Source organism: Pinus tabuliformis, chromosome 2_2, assembly GCF_031772625.1.
Source record: "Pinus tabuliformis cultivar Carrire ecotype Pingquan chromosome 2_2, CPIR1, whole genome shotgun sequence".
Taxonomy (NCBI): Eukaryota; Viridiplantae; Streptophyta; class Pinopsida; order Pinales; family Pinaceae; genus Pinus; species Pinus tabuliformis.
The window spans coordinates 157,760,851-157,782,777 of NC_142300.1; the positions used below are offsets into that span (position 1 = coordinate 157,760,851).

A 21,927-nucleotide genomic window follows, 5' to 3' on the forward strand; every position below is an offset into this window, starting at 1 on the left:
AAGTTTGCAATCTTGATTTCCTTTTCATACATTTAGATTGAACAAAAGATGGATAAAATAATTGATAAAACTTTAGTCAAATATGTGATCCTGCACTAGAAGTAAAGTGAATAATGCAATCCATAACAGAGTTATCACCATTTGGTTCCTTTTGTGACACCAGTGGACTACTACCCTACTGCAAAGGAGATATCACCCCTGTATGAGAGTGTCTCCACTTCATGCCAAAACTTCGTGACAGCAGCTGCAATTGCATGAGCATTTTTTCTTTGCTTCTGGTGCAGGTCCTTTGTCCAAAAAAAGTCTCCATGACCTGTCTCTTGAGCTACCCAACAACTTACTTGCGCAACTGCAACCGTCTTCCAAAGCCTTTCCTACATAGAACAAAGGCAGATAGATAAAGTAATATATCACAAACATAAATAATGTTGTTATTTACACAATACTGTGAAGGTATTTACATTTGGCTATAAACAAAGTCAAAAAATTATTACAAAAACCAGAAAAGCACTGCCACTGCATGAACCTGCATAGCCATCCAAGACATTTCCTCAAGGACAAAATCCCAATGAGATTTCCTTCGTGGAGGCTCCAGAAAAGGTTTTGAATTAGCAGATTCTGTGTTCTTTTTCAGTCTAGCCTGCATGTCAAGAAAATTTGGCATTAAAACAATATTTCACAGCACAGCTAACAATGCTGAGATAGAGTAGTCTCCTTTCGGCAAAATCTCCAATTGGTGAGGCATTCAAAGCAAAGCTACCTTTTGCTTCACTACAAATTATCATTGAATGGTTTATTGGCTACCATAAGAGTGTATGTAACTCAGTATTGGTTGTGCTCCATCACAAAAGAAGAGATTTTGCAAATTCGTAGAGGCAATAAAAACAAAACTGAGCAGGTGATAAGCCTGAAGAAAACCTTGTTATGTACTGCTCAGCTAGTGGATCCATTGTTGATGGAGACAGAAAACCAATAGAGGTTGTCTCTCCAAATTTGAAATCCAAGGGATTTTCTCCCTGAAAAGAATAAAACCAAATGTAAGCTACAACAAAGCAAATAACCCTCACTAAGCATGGCCTGTAAATTCAAGGGAAATGAATAAGAGATGAGACCTTCTCCAGGAATTCCAGTTCCCTCCTCCATTCTTCATGAACAACAAACTCCTGCATGATTTCATGGTAATCATTTCTCTAGTGGACCAGTGAAAAGAATAACACAGTAAAAAAGAAGCTTTGGGACTATAAAAAATGGTATACAAACGAAATCACTGCTACCTGAGCTCTGCTTGAGTCATGTATCTCAACCTCAGTGGGCAAGTTTGGACATCTATCACCAATAATAACTTTAACATTATCCTTTATTGACGAGTGTCCAGTATAACGAATTGATTTATGCCTATTTCTTCTTGCATAGCCTTTAACTCCCATGCATACACCCCCTGCGTCTTCTGATTCTTTTACATGTGTTTCAATCTGACTTCCATCCAGCTGTGATGTCTGCCCTTCCTGTGTAACATGTCCTTTCCCATCACAACATGATGTGATTCTTTTAGCATCCACAACTTCTGTATCACCAGCAAAATTGTCTGTTGTTTTTAATTCCCTGCCAAGAAAAGTCCCAGGTCTTCTATTGCTTTCGGCAGAATCTCCACGGCTTGACCGCAATGCTGCCAAAAGCAAACTCGTCTGAAGCATCCATGCCTTCTTGACATGGTGGTAATAACCTCTCCTCCTCACCTGCCCAATTATTTATTGCAAGGAGACGAGATTCCACTCTGCCCCGACATCCACAACCTGCCGCCCTTCGTTGCCAGGCTGTGCTGAAGCTATGCGGCCGGGGTCAGCAGACACGGAACTCGATCCTGCGACCTCTATGCGCTCCATTGGCTTGCATCCCTGCATAAACAAGAAAACCACAAACAAAAAAGAATAACCCTAAAAACAGAAAAGAAACAAGAAACCCTCGCAACAAAGGGAAATTAAGTCTCAGGTTCAACAAATAGCTTTGCGGTAAGTGGTTTCGTCTTCCTCGACCATCCAACTTGATTTTGTACACAGGAAACCGATGCAGAGCAAAACTACCAACGCATACCCGACCCTCCTCATCCTCGTGGAGCAAAGGAATTCACCTCCGCCCTCCTCTACACACCCCTCACCCTCCTCTGCAGCAAACGCGGCTATCTGCGTGCAGGACGGACCCAGTGGACTGACAAGATGGGTATGGTTTAATTAATTTTTTAATTAACTAATTATTAATGTTTTCTAATTAATTTTGATGGTAGATTATTTTTGAATCGTCTAACAATCGATCTGACGGTTAAGATTAAGACAGAAAAGCATTTGGGGGAGTTCATTTCAGAGGGAAACGCCTTACGACGTAAATATAAGGAAAGTGTCTCATTTTTTCTATCGAAGAGCGATAACCCAACAAAACACATATAAGGAGAAATAACCATTCACATTATCATGTTAAATAAAGTTGACAATAAAATAAGAACTATGATCTCAAAACAATAATTCTAGCAAAAAAACCTCAAAAAACCTGAAAAGGAGCCTAAAAATGAAAAATGTGTATGTTGGAACGACATTTTTTTGGGTAAATTTTCAACATTTTTTAAAAATGGAAGTAAAATCAAATTTTTGTACAAGAAACATTAAAGAACACCTTGAATTTTATTTATTTTTTGTTAATTTTGGCATCAAGATTTTTTTTGGGCTAAAATTCCAACATTTTTTAGCAATGACATTACCATCAAAAATAAAATCTCTTGACTCCAAAACTCATTAAAATTCCAATAGTTTTCAACAATACGTTGAAGATAAAATATCACAACTCCAAAAAACATAAAAATTCCAACAATTTTCAACCATGGTGTTAAAGATAGAATATCACGACTCCAAAATACCTTAAAATTTCAACATTTTTCAACCATGGAATTAAACAACAAATATGATGGCTATAACAAACCTTAGATTTTCGGCATATTTCGAGATCAAATATCATGACTAAATTAAACCTTAAAAATAAATGTCAAAATTAAAGTCATTAAACCAAATGCTTAAAATGTAGTTCTTTTAAAATCTTAACCTAAGACAACTTGGCACATTGCAGCGAAAACTTAAAAATCAACTATCAAATTCACACATATTGGGGGCTTGCTTGACCCATTGTAATTGAAACTTAAAAATCAACCATCAAATTAATTAAAACAGCGGAAGCAAGCTTGATTCATTGTAACGAAAACTGAAAAATCAACTATCAAATTGACACATATTGGGGTCGGGTTGCTAGTCGAACATCGACACAAACCTACAACAATAAATAGATAAATAAATCATTAAAAAACAAAACAAAAATTAAAAAAGTAGATTAAATCATAACCTAAAAATAAAATAAAATAATAAAAAATAAAAAAATTAAATTAAATTAACACATTGAAAAAAAAAGAGGATAAATTAAAAATTAAAAATGACAAAAAAATTCAAATATAAAAAAATGTATTAAAAAAAACCAAAAATAAGAGATAAAACGATGAAAATGATTTATTTTTTTTTAAACAAAAAATAAAATTATATATATGGAGGAAGATTGAGCAAATCCAGAAGCATTTTATAACTTATAACCTGAAAATTAAAAGTAATACACCCTATCCCATTCTCCTTATAGAAGCAGGTCTTTCTTCTATTGAGAGCCTAGCTATGCTCAGGTTTCTGATGTACAAGCACAAGCTCAATAACATAGACAATCATAGACTTCCTAAGCTAGCTTTAAATTCCAGCCAAAATCACCTAAGGCTTAACCGAGGATGGCATAAGGACACAAGGGCCTGGTTAAACTATTGGGAGATCAATGAAAATGATGCTTTGCAAAACATAAATAACATTAAAGATATTGTTACTTCTAAGTTCAAAGAAAAATTGTGGTGTGAGAAAGATTTAGCGTCTAAAAGAAAATTAAGTTATTATAAGAAGGTCATCAACCCCACCCTTGAAGATCAAAAGTATCTCTCTATTCTAACTAGCTCAAAAAAGAAAATTAATATTGCAAAGATTAGAACGAATTCTCATGAGCTCCATAGTGAAACTGGCCGCTGGGCAGTTCCTAAAACACCATGGATAGAAAGGATCTGCCATATTTGTGAGAATAGGAGCATCGAGGATGAAAACCACTTCCTCTTAGAGTGCCCTGCATACAACCACATTAGATCTCAATTTCACAACCTTTGTTACAATACTGACCTTCCTAGCCTTTTACAATGCCAAAATTATAGTGAACTCGGGAGGCTTCTCTCCAAGCTTTTTGAGCATAGGAATAAAATCTTAAATCAAAATAAATAATTTGTCTTTTTAGGTCCGATAGATCATTATTTGGTCTCAGCGGACGTTAACCATCATCATCATCATCATATATATATATATATAACACATTAAAAATAATATATAAAATAAAATTGTGTGTTAAGAAGTCTTTTGGGAGATAATCACATTAGAGATAATTTATCGACGCATTTTGAACCATCTAGTATGTTTCATTTTCAAGACAAAATGGATATCATGGCACAAATTTAAATAGACATATCAATGTAGAAACCCTTAATAATTTTAATAGTTATAATAAACAAATAGTTTTGAAAAAAAAAAAATTAGAATGTTAAAATGAACTAAAGTCAAAATTTTAGATTAGGTTAAATACTTAGTCTTACATTGAGTTAAAAAAATTAAAATTAAAATATAAATATAAATAAATAAGAATAAAATAAAATTAATTGGAATAAAATATAAAATAATATTTTAATATATACGACCAAATATTTAGCTTAAAATATAAATAAAATATTTTGGAATATAAAATTTAATATATAAAATCAAATATTTAAATTAAAATATAAATAAACATGAAATTATATTTTAATATATAAATTCAAATATTTAGATTAAAATATAAATAAATAAGAATAAAATTAATAATCAAGTCTATGTGAAACATTAAAAAGAGGCCAATACTAAAATTAAAAATAATAAAAAATTGTTTAATAATAAAATAAAAATAAAAAGTCCATAAAATAAGAATAAAATATTAAAATACCTAAAAATAAAACTAAACTAATTATTTAGTTTAGGTAATTGAAAAAACAAATAAAGAAATTGAATAAAGTTGTTAAACGATATATATATATATATAAACTTCTTCTATAAAACTTTTTAATGATTCAAACCACACCAATTAGACATGGAAAAACATTTAAAGGAAGGTTTATATATATATATATAAGAAGTAAGGGTAGGGACTCAATGATTACTGATTTTCCATCTATTGTCCCTGTTTAGATTGCTAGGTTTTTTTTCTATCTGAGTGGCCTCCCTAAATTTTCGATGAAAGAAATGGTAAACCCTTACAATGACTCGGGCCTCTTCAATGTAAATGTGATGCTTTGTCTTTTCCACATGCTTTGCCAAAGCTAAAAAGTGGTTCCTCCCATGTTTTTATGTTAGTTGCATGCTCAGTACTCCTTTCATTTATCGAACGACTAGTTTCACCAATGTAGGGGGTCCCACAAGAACATGAAATTTCATAAACACTTTTCATGTTCTTAGGATCAATAAGGTAGCTTCGAATGGTGTTAAGGGACCTAAAGTTAGAGGGAACCTAAAGCTTCCTCAAGATCTTTGCAATATTGTCAGTCATCCCTTGGATAAAAGGAAGATGAACCCTAAAATTTGATCTTTGGGTTCTTTCCTAATCGAAAGACATTTCCTAGCCCTAAAGACAACTTTGAGCCTCTGAAACCTACTATATCCATTATTGTTAAAAACATTAATATCCTTTATTTAATTTCTTTAATTCTCCATTTTTCTTTTTTAATTACCTGGACTTAATAATTAGTTTTGTTTTATTGTTAGTTATTTTAATATTTTATTTTAGACATTTTGTTTTTATTTTATTATTCAAAGAATTTCTATTATTTTTTAATTTTGGTCTTTACCCTTTCTTAAAGTTTGATATAGAGTTTATTCTTATTTATTTGTATTTTGATCTAAATATTTGACTTTATAAATTAAAATATTATTTTTTCATAAAACATTTATTTCCAATTAATTTTATTTTATTTTTTAATCTAAATATTTGATTCAATCAAAACCTAAATATTTAACTTAATATTTACCATGATTTAATAGATTTAATTTTATTATTGTTTATTTATATTTTAATCTATATTTGATTTTATATATCAAAATATTATTTTACATTTAATTTCAATTAATTTAATTTTTTTATTATTTATTTATATTTTAATTTTTTTTTAACTTGATCTAAATCTAAATATTTGACTTAATCGAAAATTTTGACTTAAGTCCATTTTAACATTCTAATTTGTTTTTTTCAAAACTAATTGTTTATTATAACCATTAAAAATATTAAGGGTCTCTACATTGATCTCTCTATTTAATCTGGTGTCATGATATTATTGTCCATCTTGTCCCTCAAAACTATTTCTTAACACATAAGATATGGATCACAGAAGCCTAAATTCAGTTAAAATAAAATTGTATTAAAATATAAATTAAAAAAAAAAAAAAACTATACATATAAAACTTATATATATATATATATATATATATATATATATATATATATATATATATATATATATCCAAGGAAAAATCATAATTTTATTAATGAAAATAAAATCACATGTTGTAGCTGCAATACATATAGTTCATCATCAAGTGAGGGACTGATGATCATAGGTTCATACATAATCAATTAAAAGCTCAGGAGAAAAATTAGACTTTCCTCCATTTCTTCTTTTCAACCTTCTGCCATTCTCCTTGGGATGACGAAGGTGAGACGATAGATAATTGTTTTTCTTCTATTCTTGTGGTTTCCTTGCCTGAATCGGAGATGTTGGAAGTATGTTGGCATTTTATTCTTCCATTGCCCTTAGCTTCATATATCGTGATAAACTGACTTGTAGGTCCTTGTAAATTTGATGGAACGTGTGCCTTTCTAGCTTGCTCTTCGTTTTCTGGAATGGGTTGTTCTTCCTGGTTCAGGGTGGGTTCCTGTTTTTCTTCTTCTTATTCCTTATGAAAATAAAATCACATGTTGTAGCTGCAATACATATAGTCCATCATCGAGTGAGGGACTGATGATCATAGGTTCATACATAATCAATTAAAAGCTGAGGAGAAAAATTAGACTTTCCTCCATTTCTTCTTTTCAACCTTCTGCCATTCTCCTTGGGATAACGAAGGTGAGACGATATATAATTGTTTTTCTTCTATTCTTGTGGTTTCCTTGCCTGAATCGGAGATGTTGGAAGTATGTTGGCATTTTATTCCTCCATTGCCCTTAGCTTCATATATCGTGATAAACTGATTTGTAGGTCCTTGTAAATTTGATGGAACGTGTGCCTTTCTAGCTTGCTCTTTGTTTTCTGGAATGGGTTGTTCTTCCTGGTTCAGGGTGGGTTCCTGTTTTTCTTCTTCTTATTCCTTATGAAAATAAAATCACATGTTGTAGCTGCAATACATATAGTCCATCATCGAGTGAGGGACTGATGATCATAGGTTCATACATAATCAATTAAAAGCTGAGGAGAAAAATTAGACTTTCCTCCATTTCTTCTTTTCAACCTTCCGCCACTCTCCTTGGGATGACGAAGGTGAGACGATAGATAGTTAATTTTCTTCTATTCTTGTGGTTTCCTTGCCTGAAAGATGTCGGAAGTATGTTGGCGTTTTATTCCTCCATTACCCTTAGCTTCATATATCATGATAAATTGATTTGTAGGTCCTTGTAAATCTAATGGATTGTGTGCCTTTCCAGCTTGCTCTTCATTTTTTGGAATGGGTTGTTCTTCTTGGTTCAGGGTGGGTTCTTGTTTTGCTTCTTCTTCTTCCTCATCTGATTCATTAGGGGGAAATTGCCAACCTTTTGGTTGTTTCCCTGTCTTCTTCTTCCTTCGTTGTTCTTTCTTGGCAATAGGGCATGTGATTTGTAAGTGTCCTGTTTGGTGACATATTCGACATCTGAATGTTGTATTCTCAAAATCCAAGATTTGAGTCCAACATTGTTTGTTGTGTATCAGTTGAATGTGATCTGGTAGGCCTTTACTGAGATCCACTTCCACACAAATGCATGCAAATGTAAATATTATTTCTTCCATCCTTTGCTCATCAGCCTTTATGTATCGTCCTAATATATTTCCAATAGTTTCTAGCACTTGATTATGCCAGAAATGAAGGGGAAGGTTATGCAATCTTACCCATACCGGCATCCTTGATACAATCATAGTATTTGCGTCAAAATATGGAAACCATGGAGTGGTGAAGAGCCCCGTCGATCCCCAGAACCATGGGCCTTCCTATAAGATAATGTCTCGTTCTTCTGATGATGCAAATTTTACAATGAAGAAACCTTTGGAGCATAGGTGAATCTCACAATTTGTTGTCCAGTGTGTGAATATCCAGTGAAACAGGTCCATTGGTTTTGGCCAAAAACTGTTAAATCTGTAGATGAGGGCTTGTGCTTCATAGGTTGTGCAGAGATTGTTTGTTTTGGTAGTTCTATGTTCAATTCTGGGAAATATGATGCTTGCTCCACAATAAAAGGATTGGAGGATTTGGGCATCTAAGATGAGATTGTTGTAGCTATTCACTTCCCTTGGATGATGTTTTTGAATGAGAGACCAACTTTGTTATGTTCTTGATTCGATTATGTTCCTTTGGGAAGTTTAGAACCAGTCACACCTCCTGTTCCTTTGGATTTACTTGATCCTGTTGCTCCCCCTCTAAGTCTCAAATTGAGAATGATGGAATTAGATGGGAGAATATTGTATTCATATAGACTTCGTTCATCTTGTAGAGATCAACCCCCGAAGATCAGGTTTTGGTGCTGGTAAGTATATCCCAATTTATTCATAATCTTCAGCTTCATATACATGACCTTGTCAGAGGGCTGAATCCATAGTATTGTGGATTTTCCTGTCGGGGTTTTTATAAAGATATGATAAGGCCCCTTGACTATTGTGTTCTACGAGTTTGAGCCCATCATCATTCTTTAGATGCTTGCATCGCTTAGTATCGTGTCATTTTGCATAGAAGGAGTGTTGTCTAGACCTTTTTCCTGTGTTCTTTCTTTGCCACAGACCTCGGTTATTCCCTTATTGGCATCAAGTTGTGGTAATACTTGAATCTCATAACTATGATTCAGAGCTAACCTTTTTTGGAGTCGATTTGCTACAAAGAAACCTGGTTGTGTATGATTTGACCTCAACAGAGGCCAAATGATTACAATGAGCATTATATTTTTGTTTTGATGCCATATCACCAAGTAAAGAAACAGGGCCATCCTCACGTGAACCGAAAAAACCTGGGAAAAATCCAAATTCGTCCTCAAAAAGGGACGATATCTCAAATAGGAGTATTGATCGAAGGTTAAGTGCCTCGAATCACCAAGAAAATGATCCAGACAAACATTGTCTGACTTATCTTTGGTCCCTCTTGGTGGTGATCCCGAGGAGGGACACGTAGCTGTGACCGTTTAACTCTTAGCATTCTTGAATTTAAGACAGTGGCAAGGATTTTGGTGTGAGGTTTTAATGTGTTTTATGTTTTTTGGCTTACCCTTCGTACTGGCGTCGGGTTTGCAAGCACGGTCTATCACACTTGCCGAGGGTATTTGGAATTCATTCTTGCATTGTTGTGGTCTGGTTTGGCTCTACGGCTGCTCGGTGCTTTCGCCTGGTTCTCATGATGGTTAGTAAGCGATGTGCCTTGCTTGTCTCGTATGGTGGTTTGTTAATGTTGTGCCTTGCTTGTTCCCTGTGGTGGTTTGTTGGTGTCGTGCCTTTGCTTGCTCCCTTTGGTGGTTTACTTCGCTAGTTCTTGGAGGGTATCAGGTCAATTTCCCACCTGCAAGTCAATTTATCTCTATCACTCGCTCATACTTTGTCTCTACCATGTTTTGCAATGATTGTTTTCTTAATGTTGGGTTTGGTGATGATTTGGCTCTACAAACACAAGTTCTCGCCTTGCTATTGCATAGGACGGCTCAACGAACTTGTTCTCAGGTAATTTTCTTGTTCTAGTTGCAATTCCTCCTTTCGTTTTTAAGGCTCTAATGTTTTAGCTCCTTGGTGAGCAAGCAAAACTCTCTCATGGCATTTCTGTTTGGAGAAACCCTCTATTGTGGGTCTCGGCTCTCATCCTCTATCGCGGAATCAGACCTCCTCCAGGTAAATCCTCACTCCTCTCTTGGTTATCTGTTCATTGTGTTTTGGTCTCGTGGCCCTACTAAACTACTGCCCTTTTTGGTGGTGGTGTGCAGGTCATTCCAGGGGAATGTCGATCGACGGCCTCGTCCTTGGAATGTTTGCAGGCTTAGGGAAAACCTAGGTAGGGTCTTTCCGTGGCTGTCTCTTTCTTTTGCTTGCTTTGTTGCTTCCTCTGTCTGTAATTGGGTATAACCCTTGGGGTTTCGATTCCTTCGTGTATGTGTGTGGTTTCAGAGGTTTTCATGCCCTCGTTGTTTAACTAGTATTAGTAAGGTTTCAGGGGTTTTATGCCCTCGCTGTTTGACTAGTATTTAGCCTATGAACTGCAATTTTTTTGGTTTGCATGGGTTTTGGAACCCTCCACGGTTTCTAGGTTGTATAATTTGTACCATGAACTATTAAATTTGGAAATGAAATGAATGCACCGTTTTGCTTAAATGTTGAATATAAAGTACCTGGTTTTTTTGTTGAGGAAGGAAAAAAATTGTATTGTCTATGATGGTTTTGCCTTTGTCTGGTTCCTGGTATGAGAGGCCTTCTATCACAAGTTTCTTGTCGATGCCATCTAGCTTCTTAATGAGTTATTTCACTGTCTTGCTTTCAATACTTTTAATACAATGCCTGAAATATTTATGCACAAGGAGAAAAAAAAATTGTCATGCTTCCTTAATGACAGGTTCTAGATTTATTTGCTTTTATAGAGATTCAAGAATATTGTAAATTAAAAATTCTTAGCTCTCTCTTCTCTCTAGATGGCAGCCCCTCAATGAGCTCTGGTTTTTCTTTTTCAATGCATTTTTAGCAATTTCTTTACAGTTGAGGAACTGTTCCTCAGTTACCTTTCAGTTGTCTAACAGTTTCTTTAAACATGTTCCTAACTAATCCTATCTTGATTTGCTTGCCTAATTTTAAAGAACAATGGTTGAGTCAGCCTTAATTTAAATAAAACAAAATAAAACAGAAACTCATTTTTTTTTCTTTCTGTCCAACAAAAAAAAAACATTTCCCAGCTGTCGCCTTTTCACTCGGATTCTCTTGCATCAAGCTCTCAGGGTAAATTAAACTCATGGCTCCTATCCATGAGCTCTTCAATAGAGTACCTCGCGCTTTGAATCAGGCCAGCATTGAACTAAGAACTATCTTCAATAAGATGACCCTTCCACTTGACTAGGTACCAAAAATATTCTTTCCTTCGAGTCCGTCTGGCCACCTGGGTGTCTAGGATCTGTTCGATCTCTAAAGGATTTACTGGGGGAATTTGTTTAATCCACGAATCATTCTCATTCTGGGTGTCTCGTGTTCTTCTTTCTAAACTGTCTTCTTCATTTTCCGCAATGTAGGGGTACAGATCTGCCACATTAAAAATGGGTGAAATTCCTATACCTGGGGGTAACTGCAATTCATAAGCGTTCACAGAAAATTTCCAAAGAATCCTGCAAGGCCCAATTTTCTTCCATTTTAACTTGTTGTATTCGCCTTTAGGAAACCTCTCCTTGCGTAGGTGTGCTAATACCAGGTCTCCTATGTTGAATTGTACCTTCCGCCTTTTCAAATCTACTTTCTGTTTGTATCTTTGGCTGTTGTCTTGTAATTTTAATTTCACTTTTCCATGAAGATCGTTGATTGCCTTTGCGAAATCTTCACCATCAGCACTCCTACACTCCAACTGACCCAAATCCCGTAACTCATGTACTCCATTTGGGTGCATTCCGTATAGGATCTGGAAAGGACTACTGCCCATGCTTCTATTGGGCGAATCATTATAAGCAAATTCCGCTTGTGCAAGCACACGATCCCACAGTCGAGAATTTTCTCCAACCAGACTCCTTAATAGATTTCCCAGACTTCGGTTCACCACTTCAGTTTGGCCGTCGATATGTGGATTATAAGTTGAGCTGAAGTTCAGTTTGGTGTCTAATTTTTCCAGAAGGTCTGCCAAAAATTTCCTGTAAACTTAATGTCTCGGTTTGAAATAATAGACTTTGGCAAGCCATGTAATCTTACTATCTCTGTGAAGAAAAAATGTGCTATATGTGTGGCATCATTGGTTTTCCTGCATAGAATGAAATGTGCCATTTTGGTGAAACGATCCACCACCACCATGATGGAATTGAATCCCTGTTGTGTCTTCGGCAGACCTAAGACAAAGTCTAAATTGACTGAGTCCCATGGTCAATTCGGAATAGGTAAGGGCATATACAACCTTGTGTTATGGCTTTGTCCCTTTGCAAGCTGACACACTTTGCATCTAGTCACAAACCTATGTACATCTCTATGCATCTTTGGCCAATAGTAAAAGTGCCTCAACTGATCTAAGGCCTTGTCTATGCCAAACTACCCAACTAAACCTCCATTATGATTTTCCTGGATTAAGTTCTCTCTCATAGAACATTCCAGAATACACAACTTCCCTCCTTTGAACAGCAACCCTTCCTGCATATTATAGTCCAGCCATGAACTGTTATCTCTCAACAATGGATTTTGGCAAGCTTCATAGGCTTCCTTAAAAACTGAATTTGTTCCATACAAGTCTTTAAGATGTTCGAATCCTAATACTTGTATCATACTTTCCTGTAGGATCAAATTCCTCTTGCCTAATGCATTTGCCACTTTTTTGACTTGACCACTGATGTGTTTCAATACAAATGTAAAACTCTGCAGGTACTCCACCCACTTCGCATGTTTATGGTTCAGCTTACGTTGCTGCATAATATACTATAATGCAGAATTGTCTGAAAATAAGACAAATTCATTGGCTAGTAGAGAATGTCTCCAATGATTTAGCGCTTGAACCACTACATAAAATTCTTTGTCATAAGACGTGTACTTCTGCCTGCTTTTATTTAGTCTCTCACTGAAATAGGCTACTGGCTTGTCTTCTTGGCTGAGTACTGCACCAATGGTTGTTCCACTAGCATCACAACGAACTTGAAAAGTTTGCTAAAGTCTAGTAATCTCAAAATTGGTTTTTAGTAATCTTTCTTTTGAGCAGTTGAAAACTCTTCTCTACCATCTTTTTCCAATGGAAACGCCGATTTGCCTTCTTAATGGTGTCCACCATGGGTGCACAAATCCCACTAAAATTTTTAATAAACTTCCGATAAAAACTCGCCAATCCATGAAAACTCTGTATCGAAAACAAACTTTTGGGAGACAACCAGCTAACTATGGCTGCAACTTTTTTTGGATCCATTTTTAGTTCATTCTCAGAAATCACAAATCCCAAATAAATTAACTCTTTCTTGAAAAAATAACATTTCTTCAAATTTATCAGTAATCTATTTTGCTACAATTTTTCCAATACATACCTCACATGTCAAAAATTCTCTTCCTTCATCTTGTTGAATATAAGTATATCATCTAGATATACAATCACAAATTTACCAATTAATTCCTTCAACATCTCTTTCATCAAATGCATGAACGTGTTGGGGGCATTTCTCAATCCAAATGGCATAACCAGCCATTCATATAAGCCTTCATTAGTCTTGAAAGTTGTCTTCCACTCGTCACCTTCTCGAATCCTGATTTGGTGGTAGCGGCTTTTCATGTCTATCTTTGAAAAGTACGCTGCTCCACTCAAACAATCCATCATATCATCCATTCGAGGTAAAGGAAACTATATCTGATAGTGATCTTGTTAATTGCCTGGGAATCAGTGCACATTCACCACTCACCTCCTTTCTTGGGAGCTAAAACAGTCAGAACTGCACAAGGGCTTAAACTTTCCTGAATCATTCCTTTATCCAATAACTCCTGCACATGATTCCTGATTTCTTCATTGTCCTTCGAACTCATCCGGTAAGTAGCATTGTTTGGAAAACTGGCTCTTGGAATAAAATCAATATGGTGACTAATGCTCCGCTTTGGTGGTAATTTGTCCGGTAGATCGTCTACCACAATATCACTAAATTCCTGCAGCATGTCCTGTATCTCTTTCGGTAATTCAGTGACTTCAGTATGGATCAATACTGGTTTTGGCCTTCGAACAACTGCATATTTTACCTCATCATCCTCCATCTGTCACAAAAACTCTTTTCCACCTAACAATGATGCTTTTGTTCCGCTGGTTTCTGCAGCATCCTCTTCCTTCATGAGCACTAGTGTATGCTTTATCCCATCTTTAACAAACTTGTAACAATTTGTTTCCCCGTCATGGACAACCTTCCTATCATAATACCATGGTCTGCCCAACAGAATATGGCACACGTCCATAGGCATGATATCGCAAGTCACCTTGTCCTTATACTTGCCAATATGAAACTCTACTTCGCACTGCTCATCGACGAGCAGTTGGTGACCTTTCTACAATCAAGACACCCTATATGGAGTTGGGTGCTTCAACTTCTTCAAACCCAATTTCCCCACCATCTCAGTAGCTACCAGATTATCAGTACTTCCATTGTCTATGATTAATTTGCAGCATTTCCCATGCGACTTGCACACAGTCCGGAACAATGCTTTCCTCTATGCCTGATCAGCTACTTCCTTAACGGGTTTCAATAATACCTTGTTCAAGACCAAGGCTTCCCCGGTTTATGGCATATTTTCCACCTCCTGTGGTGGTGCCTCCGCTTCATCGGGCTGAGCAACATATGCTCCCCTCTATCCAGTTTGTTCATTTTCAGGGCATTCAAAGGACCTCTGTCCCCACTTGTGACACTTGTAACATTGATAGGCATTTCCTTTGCCTCTGCCATTACCTCTTCTTCATTGGTATGACCTTCCTCCTCTGGTGTTACCTTCCCTTTCAATCTGTCCCAAAGTCTTCAAACTACTGCCCTCTTCATTGTTGTTGGCAGTGCTACCTCTGCCAAAGGTCTGTCCCCAACCTCTGCCGGAACCACATCCTCTTTTGGCATTCTGTTTCCTAGTAATATTTTCCTCTGCCATCAAAGCACTCTGATAGGCTTCCTCTATGGTATTAGGGGAAAGAATACTAATTTCATCTAGGATCTCCATCTATAGACCATTTAAAAACCTTGTTGTTTTATCAGGGGTATCTTCAACATAACCAGTTCTCAGGTTTACTTTATAAAATTCTTTAGTATATTCCTTTACGGTCATCATTCTTTGCCTCAGGTTCTGTACTTGTCTATAAAGGGAAATTTGATAATCTTTAGGAAGAAATTTTCTCTTCATTCTAGCAATCATCCTATCCCATTTTTTAATCAATGGTTTGTTCAGTCTCCTCCTTTCTGCCCGTACAATGTCCCACCATAGTGCTGCATGTCCCTTCAACTTGGTGACAGCAAACCTGATCCTCTTGTATTCGATCATTTCTTCATATTCAAAATATTTATCTAGCTCACTTATCTAGTCTAACAATGCCTCTGTGGACAAACTGCCATCATAATTAGAGAGCTCTAGCCTTGGCTTGCTGCTAGCCAACAAAACTGACCTCAATAGTTTAATCTTTGGTCCTTCGTAATCTGACCCATCCGTCATGGCTATATTTTCCTCCTCACTTGTCATCCCCACCTTCTAGATCTCTATGCCTTCCTACTTCCACTGCTACCAAACGTGCAGTTAAAGTCCTAATTTCTTCTCGTAACCTTTCATCTGCTACTCTTCTGATGGCTCTTCCTTGACCCCTTCTTCCTACCTCCATCCTTACTAAGAGAAAGGAAGAAACTTCTCTGATACCAAAAATTAGTGGCGATCCTGAGGAGGGACACGTAGCTATGACTGTTTAACTCTTATCGTTTTCGAATTTAAGACAGTGGCAGGGTTTTTGGTGTGAGGTTTTAATGTGTTTTATGTTTTTCGGCATGCCCTTCGTACTAGCCTCGGGTTTGAAAACATGGTCTATCACACTTGTCGAGGGTATTTGGAACTCATTCTTGCATTGTTGTGGTCTAGTTCGGCTCTATGGGTGCTCGGTGCTTTCTTCTGGTTCTCGTGATGGTTGGTAAGTGTTGTGCCTTGCTTGTCCCATATGGTGGTCTTTTAATGTTGTTCCTTGCTTGTTCCTTGTGGAGGTCTATTGGCGTCGTGCCTTTGCTTGCTCCCTGTGGTGGTTTATTTTGCTGGTTCTTGGAGGGTTTCAGGTTGATTTCCCACCTGCAAGTCAATTTATCTCTATCACTCACTCATACTTTGTCTCTGCGCTGTTTTGCGATGATTGTTTTCTTAATGTTGGGTCTGGTGATGATTTGGCTTTGCAAACATAGGTTCTCGCCTTGATATTGCACAGGATGGCTTAGCGAACTTGTTCTCAGGTAATTTTCTTGTTCTGGTTACAATTCCTCCTTTCATTTTTAAGGCTCTAACGTTTTGGCTCCTTGGTGAGCAGGCAAAACTCTCTCATGGCACTTTTGTTGGGAGAAACCCTCTGTTGCGGGTCTTGGCTCTTGTCCTCTGTCGCGGAATTGGACCTCCTTTAGGTAAATCTTCACTCCTCTCTCGGTTATCTTTTCATTGTGTTTTGGTCTCGTGGCCCTACTAAACTGCGGCCTTATTTGGTGGTGGTGTGCAGGTCATTCCAAGGGAACGCTGTTGCATGGCCTCATCCTTGGGAATGTTCGCGGGCTTAGGGAAAACTTGGGTAGGGTATTTCCGTGGCTGTATGTTTCTTTTGCTTGCTCTGTCTATAATTGGGTATAACCCTTGGGGTTTCGATTCCTCCGTGTATGTGTTTGGTTTCAGAGGTTTTCATGTCCTCGTTGTTTAACTAGTATTAGTAAGGTTTCAGGGGTTTCCATGCCCTCGCTATTTGACTAGTATTTAGCCTGTGAACTGTAATTTTTTTGGTTTGCATGGGTTTCGGAACCCTCCATGGTTTCTAGGTTGTATAATTTGTACCATGAACTGTTAAATTTGGAAATGAAATGAATGCACCGTTTTGCTTAAATGCTGAATATAAAAGTACCTGGTTTTTTTGTTGAGGAAGGGAAAAAAATTGTATTGTCTATGCTGGTTTTGCCTTTGTCTGGTTCCTAGTCTGAGAGGCCTTCTGTCACAAGTTTCTTGTCGATGCCATTCAGCTTCTTAATGAGTTATTTCACTGTCTTACTTTCAATACTTTCAATACAATGCCTGAAATATTTATGCACAAGGAGAAAAAAAAATTGTCCTGCTTCCTTAATGACAGGTTCTAGATTTATTTGCTTTTATAGAGATTCAAGACAATTGTAAATTACAAATTATGAGCTCTCTCTTCTCTCTAGATGGTAGCCCCTCAATGAGCTCTGGTTTTTCTTTTTCAATGCATTATTAGCAGTTTCTTTACAGTTGAGGAACTGTTCCTCAGTTACCTTTCAGTTGTCTAACAATTTCTTTAAACATGCTCCTAAGTAATCCTATCTTGATTTGCTTGCCTAATTTTAAAGAACAATGGCTGAGTCAGCCTTAATTTAAATAAAATAAAATAAAATAGAAACTCAAAATGTTTTTCTTTCTGTCCAGCAAAATAAAAATAAAAATAAAAACATTTCCCAACTGTCGCCTTTTCACTCGGATGCTCCTGCATCACCTCTGTCTCAATTTATCTTTACGTTGACTAATCGGTATTTTGTATTGTTGGTTCTAGGAGATACTTCCAGTTCTGGCCAGAGCAAGGGAAAATCTATCATAAGATCTGGTAGGATGTGGCTCAATCCGTGGATAGAGTTCTGATCCAGATCAAAAGCGATCATCCCTTGCCAAAATATGAGCCGATCGACCTCTAGTAGATGAAAGTTTTGGATCTGCAGCTGAATGGCAAAGGTTGTGTAACCATCTCCAAGTCTATCACAGAGGGATCGAAATCCCTTTCCGTGACTGCCATAGGTGCCCAGGTCTCCGAGCGGAGAGGCTGCGACAGTGCAACAGAAAATTTCAAGAACCCTTGCCATCAGATCATCTCCCCTATATATATATATATATATATAAACAAAAAAAACAAAAAAAACAAAAAACAAAACAAAAAACAAACAAACAAAAAAACAAAAACAAAACAAAACATTAAAAGTATATATATTAAAAAACATTGAAAAAAATAAAAAATAAAAAAACACATTAAAAAAAACGTAAAATAAAATATCTAAAACCACATTTTTTTTGTAAGCTTAGTAGGACTACTACATCTTCATCATGTCCAACTTCTCACCCCGATCAAGGGATAGCACAAGATTTGAACCCAAGACTTTCGGTTCAATGAGACTTCATTTCCACAACCACTACCAATTGAGCTACCCTAAGCAAACAACTAAAACCATAATTTAAAATATTAAAAAAAAAGAAAGTAAAATTTAAATATTTCCCTCTACACGTCGATTCTTGGAATCGACTTGCCACCTCTGCCCAATGGCCAAGGGGCTATGAACTAGGGCAACAGGAGTTGCACCATCTCCTCTTGCGCTGACCACGATCCCTTAACAACTTGGTAGGAGGAATCCGAGAATCACCCTGCCACCCTCGCCCATTGCCAAGGGGTCGCGGGCCAGGGTAAGAGGAGTTGGTGTAGCTCCTCTTGCCCTGGTCCACAACCCCTTCGTAGCTTGGTGGGGGCAGGTCGATTCCGAGTTGCGGCTCAAAGTGGCAAGAGTTGAGAATTGACCTGGCACCCCACCAAAGCGCCATGGGCGCAATATTTTCTTTTTTATTTGAATTTTGTTTTTTTTAATTATTTTATTTTATTTTTTAACTTTTTAATATTTAAATATATATATATATATATATATATATGGAGTATGTTTTTTTTAATATATATTTTTGGAAGTTTTTTTATACTATGTAATTTTTTTCAATTTTCTTTTTAAGTTATCTTTTTCAAATATATTTTGTCATATATATATATATATATATATATTTATATATTTATATTTATTGATTTTTAATTTTTTATATTTTTTTCATGAGTCATTTTTTTAACAATTTAATTCTAATGTGTTACATTGATTTATTTTTTAAAGTTTTTATTTATTATTTTTTTAATAATATTTTATTTATTTTTATTTTTATTTTTATTTAAAATTCATTTTTTAACAATTTAATTTTAATTTGCTATATAGATTTATTTTTTAAAGTTTTTATGCATTTATTTTTATTTGTATTTAAAATTCTATGAGCAATCTGTAATTGTGAATTTTTGAAAAGTTTTCCTGTTTATTTTTTGATCTAATTTGTCTAGAATCCAGAAGGAATTCATTGAAATCACATGTTTGACAGACAGACTCTTCACAAATTAAGTGCCCCAGGGGTTAGTGAGGGTCTTGAATCCATATATGTAGTCAAAAAACCTGTTTAAACAATACAAATCAAGATTTGACCGCAAATGTTTTCACTGGATTCTGGCTAGAAATTTGCCAAAAACTCCAAAAAGTCGCACTTAAATACGACTCCAAAATTCTATGTGAATTGTTATTTTTGAAAAAAATCAAATGTCATGATCTCTAGACATAAAATTTCTAAAAAAATCATTAAAATTGTTATTTTTCCAACTTTTTTTGGTGCAGCTTTTTCCATAAAAATCTTTTATTTTACATGTCTTTTTAATGAAAAAGTCCCAAAATGTATATTTTTTTTAATTATATCTATATGAAAAATGCATATTCTTTTGTCAAATGTTTAAAATTATTATCTTTTTAGTGACAATTCTTTTATGTGTATTGAAGTATTAATTAAGGATAGATAAATATATTTTGAAAAAATCATAACTTAAAAATATTATTTTTATTATTTTTTTTTAACTTTGTAAAAGAATAAAAAATTTCATTAAAAAAAATATTGTAAAAAAAATAAGAAAGACAAACTTGAAAACTCTTTAAAAACAAGTGAAGAAAAGAAGAAGGAGAAGAATAAAACTTGAAAAGTGATTAAATAACAAACATTTTTAAAAAAATGCATACTTAGGACATAAAAATTTAAAGTTTCAAAAATATGTCCCGAAAAAAAAGTTGATGCTTTTCAAAATCCACATAAAAATCACTAACATTTTTAAAAAATGCGCATACTTAATACATAAGAAAATTTAAAGTATCAAAAATATGCCCCAAAAGAAAATGTGTATTTGAATCAATACTATTCAAAATTGGATGATTTTTTTTCTACCTCTAAAAAAGAAAGAACTCAATCAAGTTCTTGTTTCGTTGGTAACTATGTTATTGGTACTCATAGAAAAATTTGAAATTGAGATTTAATTTTTTTAGACAATAATATGTAATTCAAATCAAACCAAATATTTTAGACTCAACAAATGTAAGTGCATATGGGTATGGGTAGCCTTCTGCCACACTCAATAACCATTCGTAGCATTTGTTCACAGTAATAGTTACCAATATTCTTGTGTATGCTAAATCATCACCATGACATGATCATCAACATATTGTTAATTGTGAACAAGAACTAATATAAATAAACGACATAATGAACCCATCACACGATTAGATATAATCATAAATACATGGACCATTACAGCTACATCACAATAACATCAACCTCAAAAATAATTATTATCTCATCCACAAATAACAAAAGTCAAATATCTGGATCCTCAACCTGAGATCCTCAAAAATAGTGTATGAGCCCTAAGGCTATATCAAGGCTAATGTCATATCAGGATCAATCAATTAGAGCAGGGCAATACACAAACACTAATTTAAGTTAACTAGGAACTAGTTGTACTATGGGGACAAATCAACTAGGATTGAACTATTGATCATCCTACGAACACATTCCAACTACTGAGACACCTAGGTACCAAACAATAGTGCTTTCTAGTTCTCTAAGAGAATAGTCTAGATATGGGATGTGTCAATTTCAATCTTACATTCTTCATAAAGTAATAGCCATTCACCAAAAAACAAATAGGGAAAATGAAACATGAAAGTCTATGGAGGGAGTTTGGATTATAACTATCATATTGTGATACTCCTCTATTCACTTGCAAGGATATGGTTAAGGGAAATATACCAACTAGGAACCAACCATAACTTTGGGCCAAACATTTGTATAATGGTATAGGTTGATTGGGAACCTGTTGTACTCTAGGGCCAAACGTCAACCTTGATATAACGATTGGGCCATTGGTCATCCCATGGACTCATTCCCATTTACTAAGACACTTAGGTACCCAACCTTGGTGCGTACCAATTTTATAGGATAATGGTCTAGATACAAGATGTATCAATGTCAATCTTACAACAATATTTTACCAAGAAAATGTAGGAGATGAGACATGTAATCAAACTTTACCGAGCATACTCAAGTGTTGTTTCCGACCATTAATTCCTCAAAAATTGATTCATTGATTTAATTTACATTTTCCCAAAAGTAAAGAGACTAGGTGTCTTGCAGAAAATAACTATAAGTTAGAAGATGGAAAATGAAGAAGGGAGGGCAGAGAGGGAAGAATGAGAAAGAAGAATTTTCCAAAACAAAACCATGAGTTGCAAACCTACCAAATCCATGAAATCCATAATGCATCGCATACCTTAAGCTTGAAGGCTTTGACATCCCCTTAGATCCTCTTCATTCATAAATGCTTTTATTTTCCTTCTTCCAACCTTCCTACAAAATAAATACTAGTACTATGTGTGGCTCTTATTGCACCACAACATATTTAGCAATTCAATTAATGTATCTAAATGACCTACAACAAATAAATAAATTGCCAAAATACAAATTTCAAACCAATACAAGAATGAAAATGTGCCTTTGGTAACTCC

The 21,927-nt window shown here is 35.3% G+C and overlaps 1 protein-coding gene across 1 annotated transcript; it reads right to left on the reverse strand.

Annotated features, from left to right (window-relative positions):
• Nucleotides 1-525: 525 nt before the first annotated feature.
• On the reverse strand, nt 526-1,697 carry LOC149191901 (chromatin modification-related protein EAF1 B-like). The gene is made up of 3 exons (XM_089406279.1): nt 1,113-1,697; nt 919-1,016; nt 526-640 (listed from the first exon to the last, which is right to left on the reverse strand). The coding sequence occupies exons 1-3, from the start codon at nt 1,167-1,169 to the stop codon at nt 631-633; spliced, it is 165 nt and encodes a 54-aa protein (XP_089262405.1). The 5' UTR covers nt 1,170-1,697; the 3' UTR covers nt 526-630.
• Between the last annotated feature and the right edge of the window lie 20,230 nt (nt 1,698-21,927).

What these genes read in the sequence shown, in the direction of transcription:
- LOC149191901 (XM_089406279.1), bottom strand. Translation starts at nt 1,169, where the DNA reads ATGCAGGAGTTTGTTGTTCATGAAGAATGGAGGAGGGAACTGGAATTC. An exon ending in AACTGGAATTCCTGGAGAAG is followed by an intron (nt 1,017 to 1,112) that starts GTCTCATCTCTT and finishes TATTCTTTTCAG; the next exon opens with GGAGAAAATCCCTTGGATTT.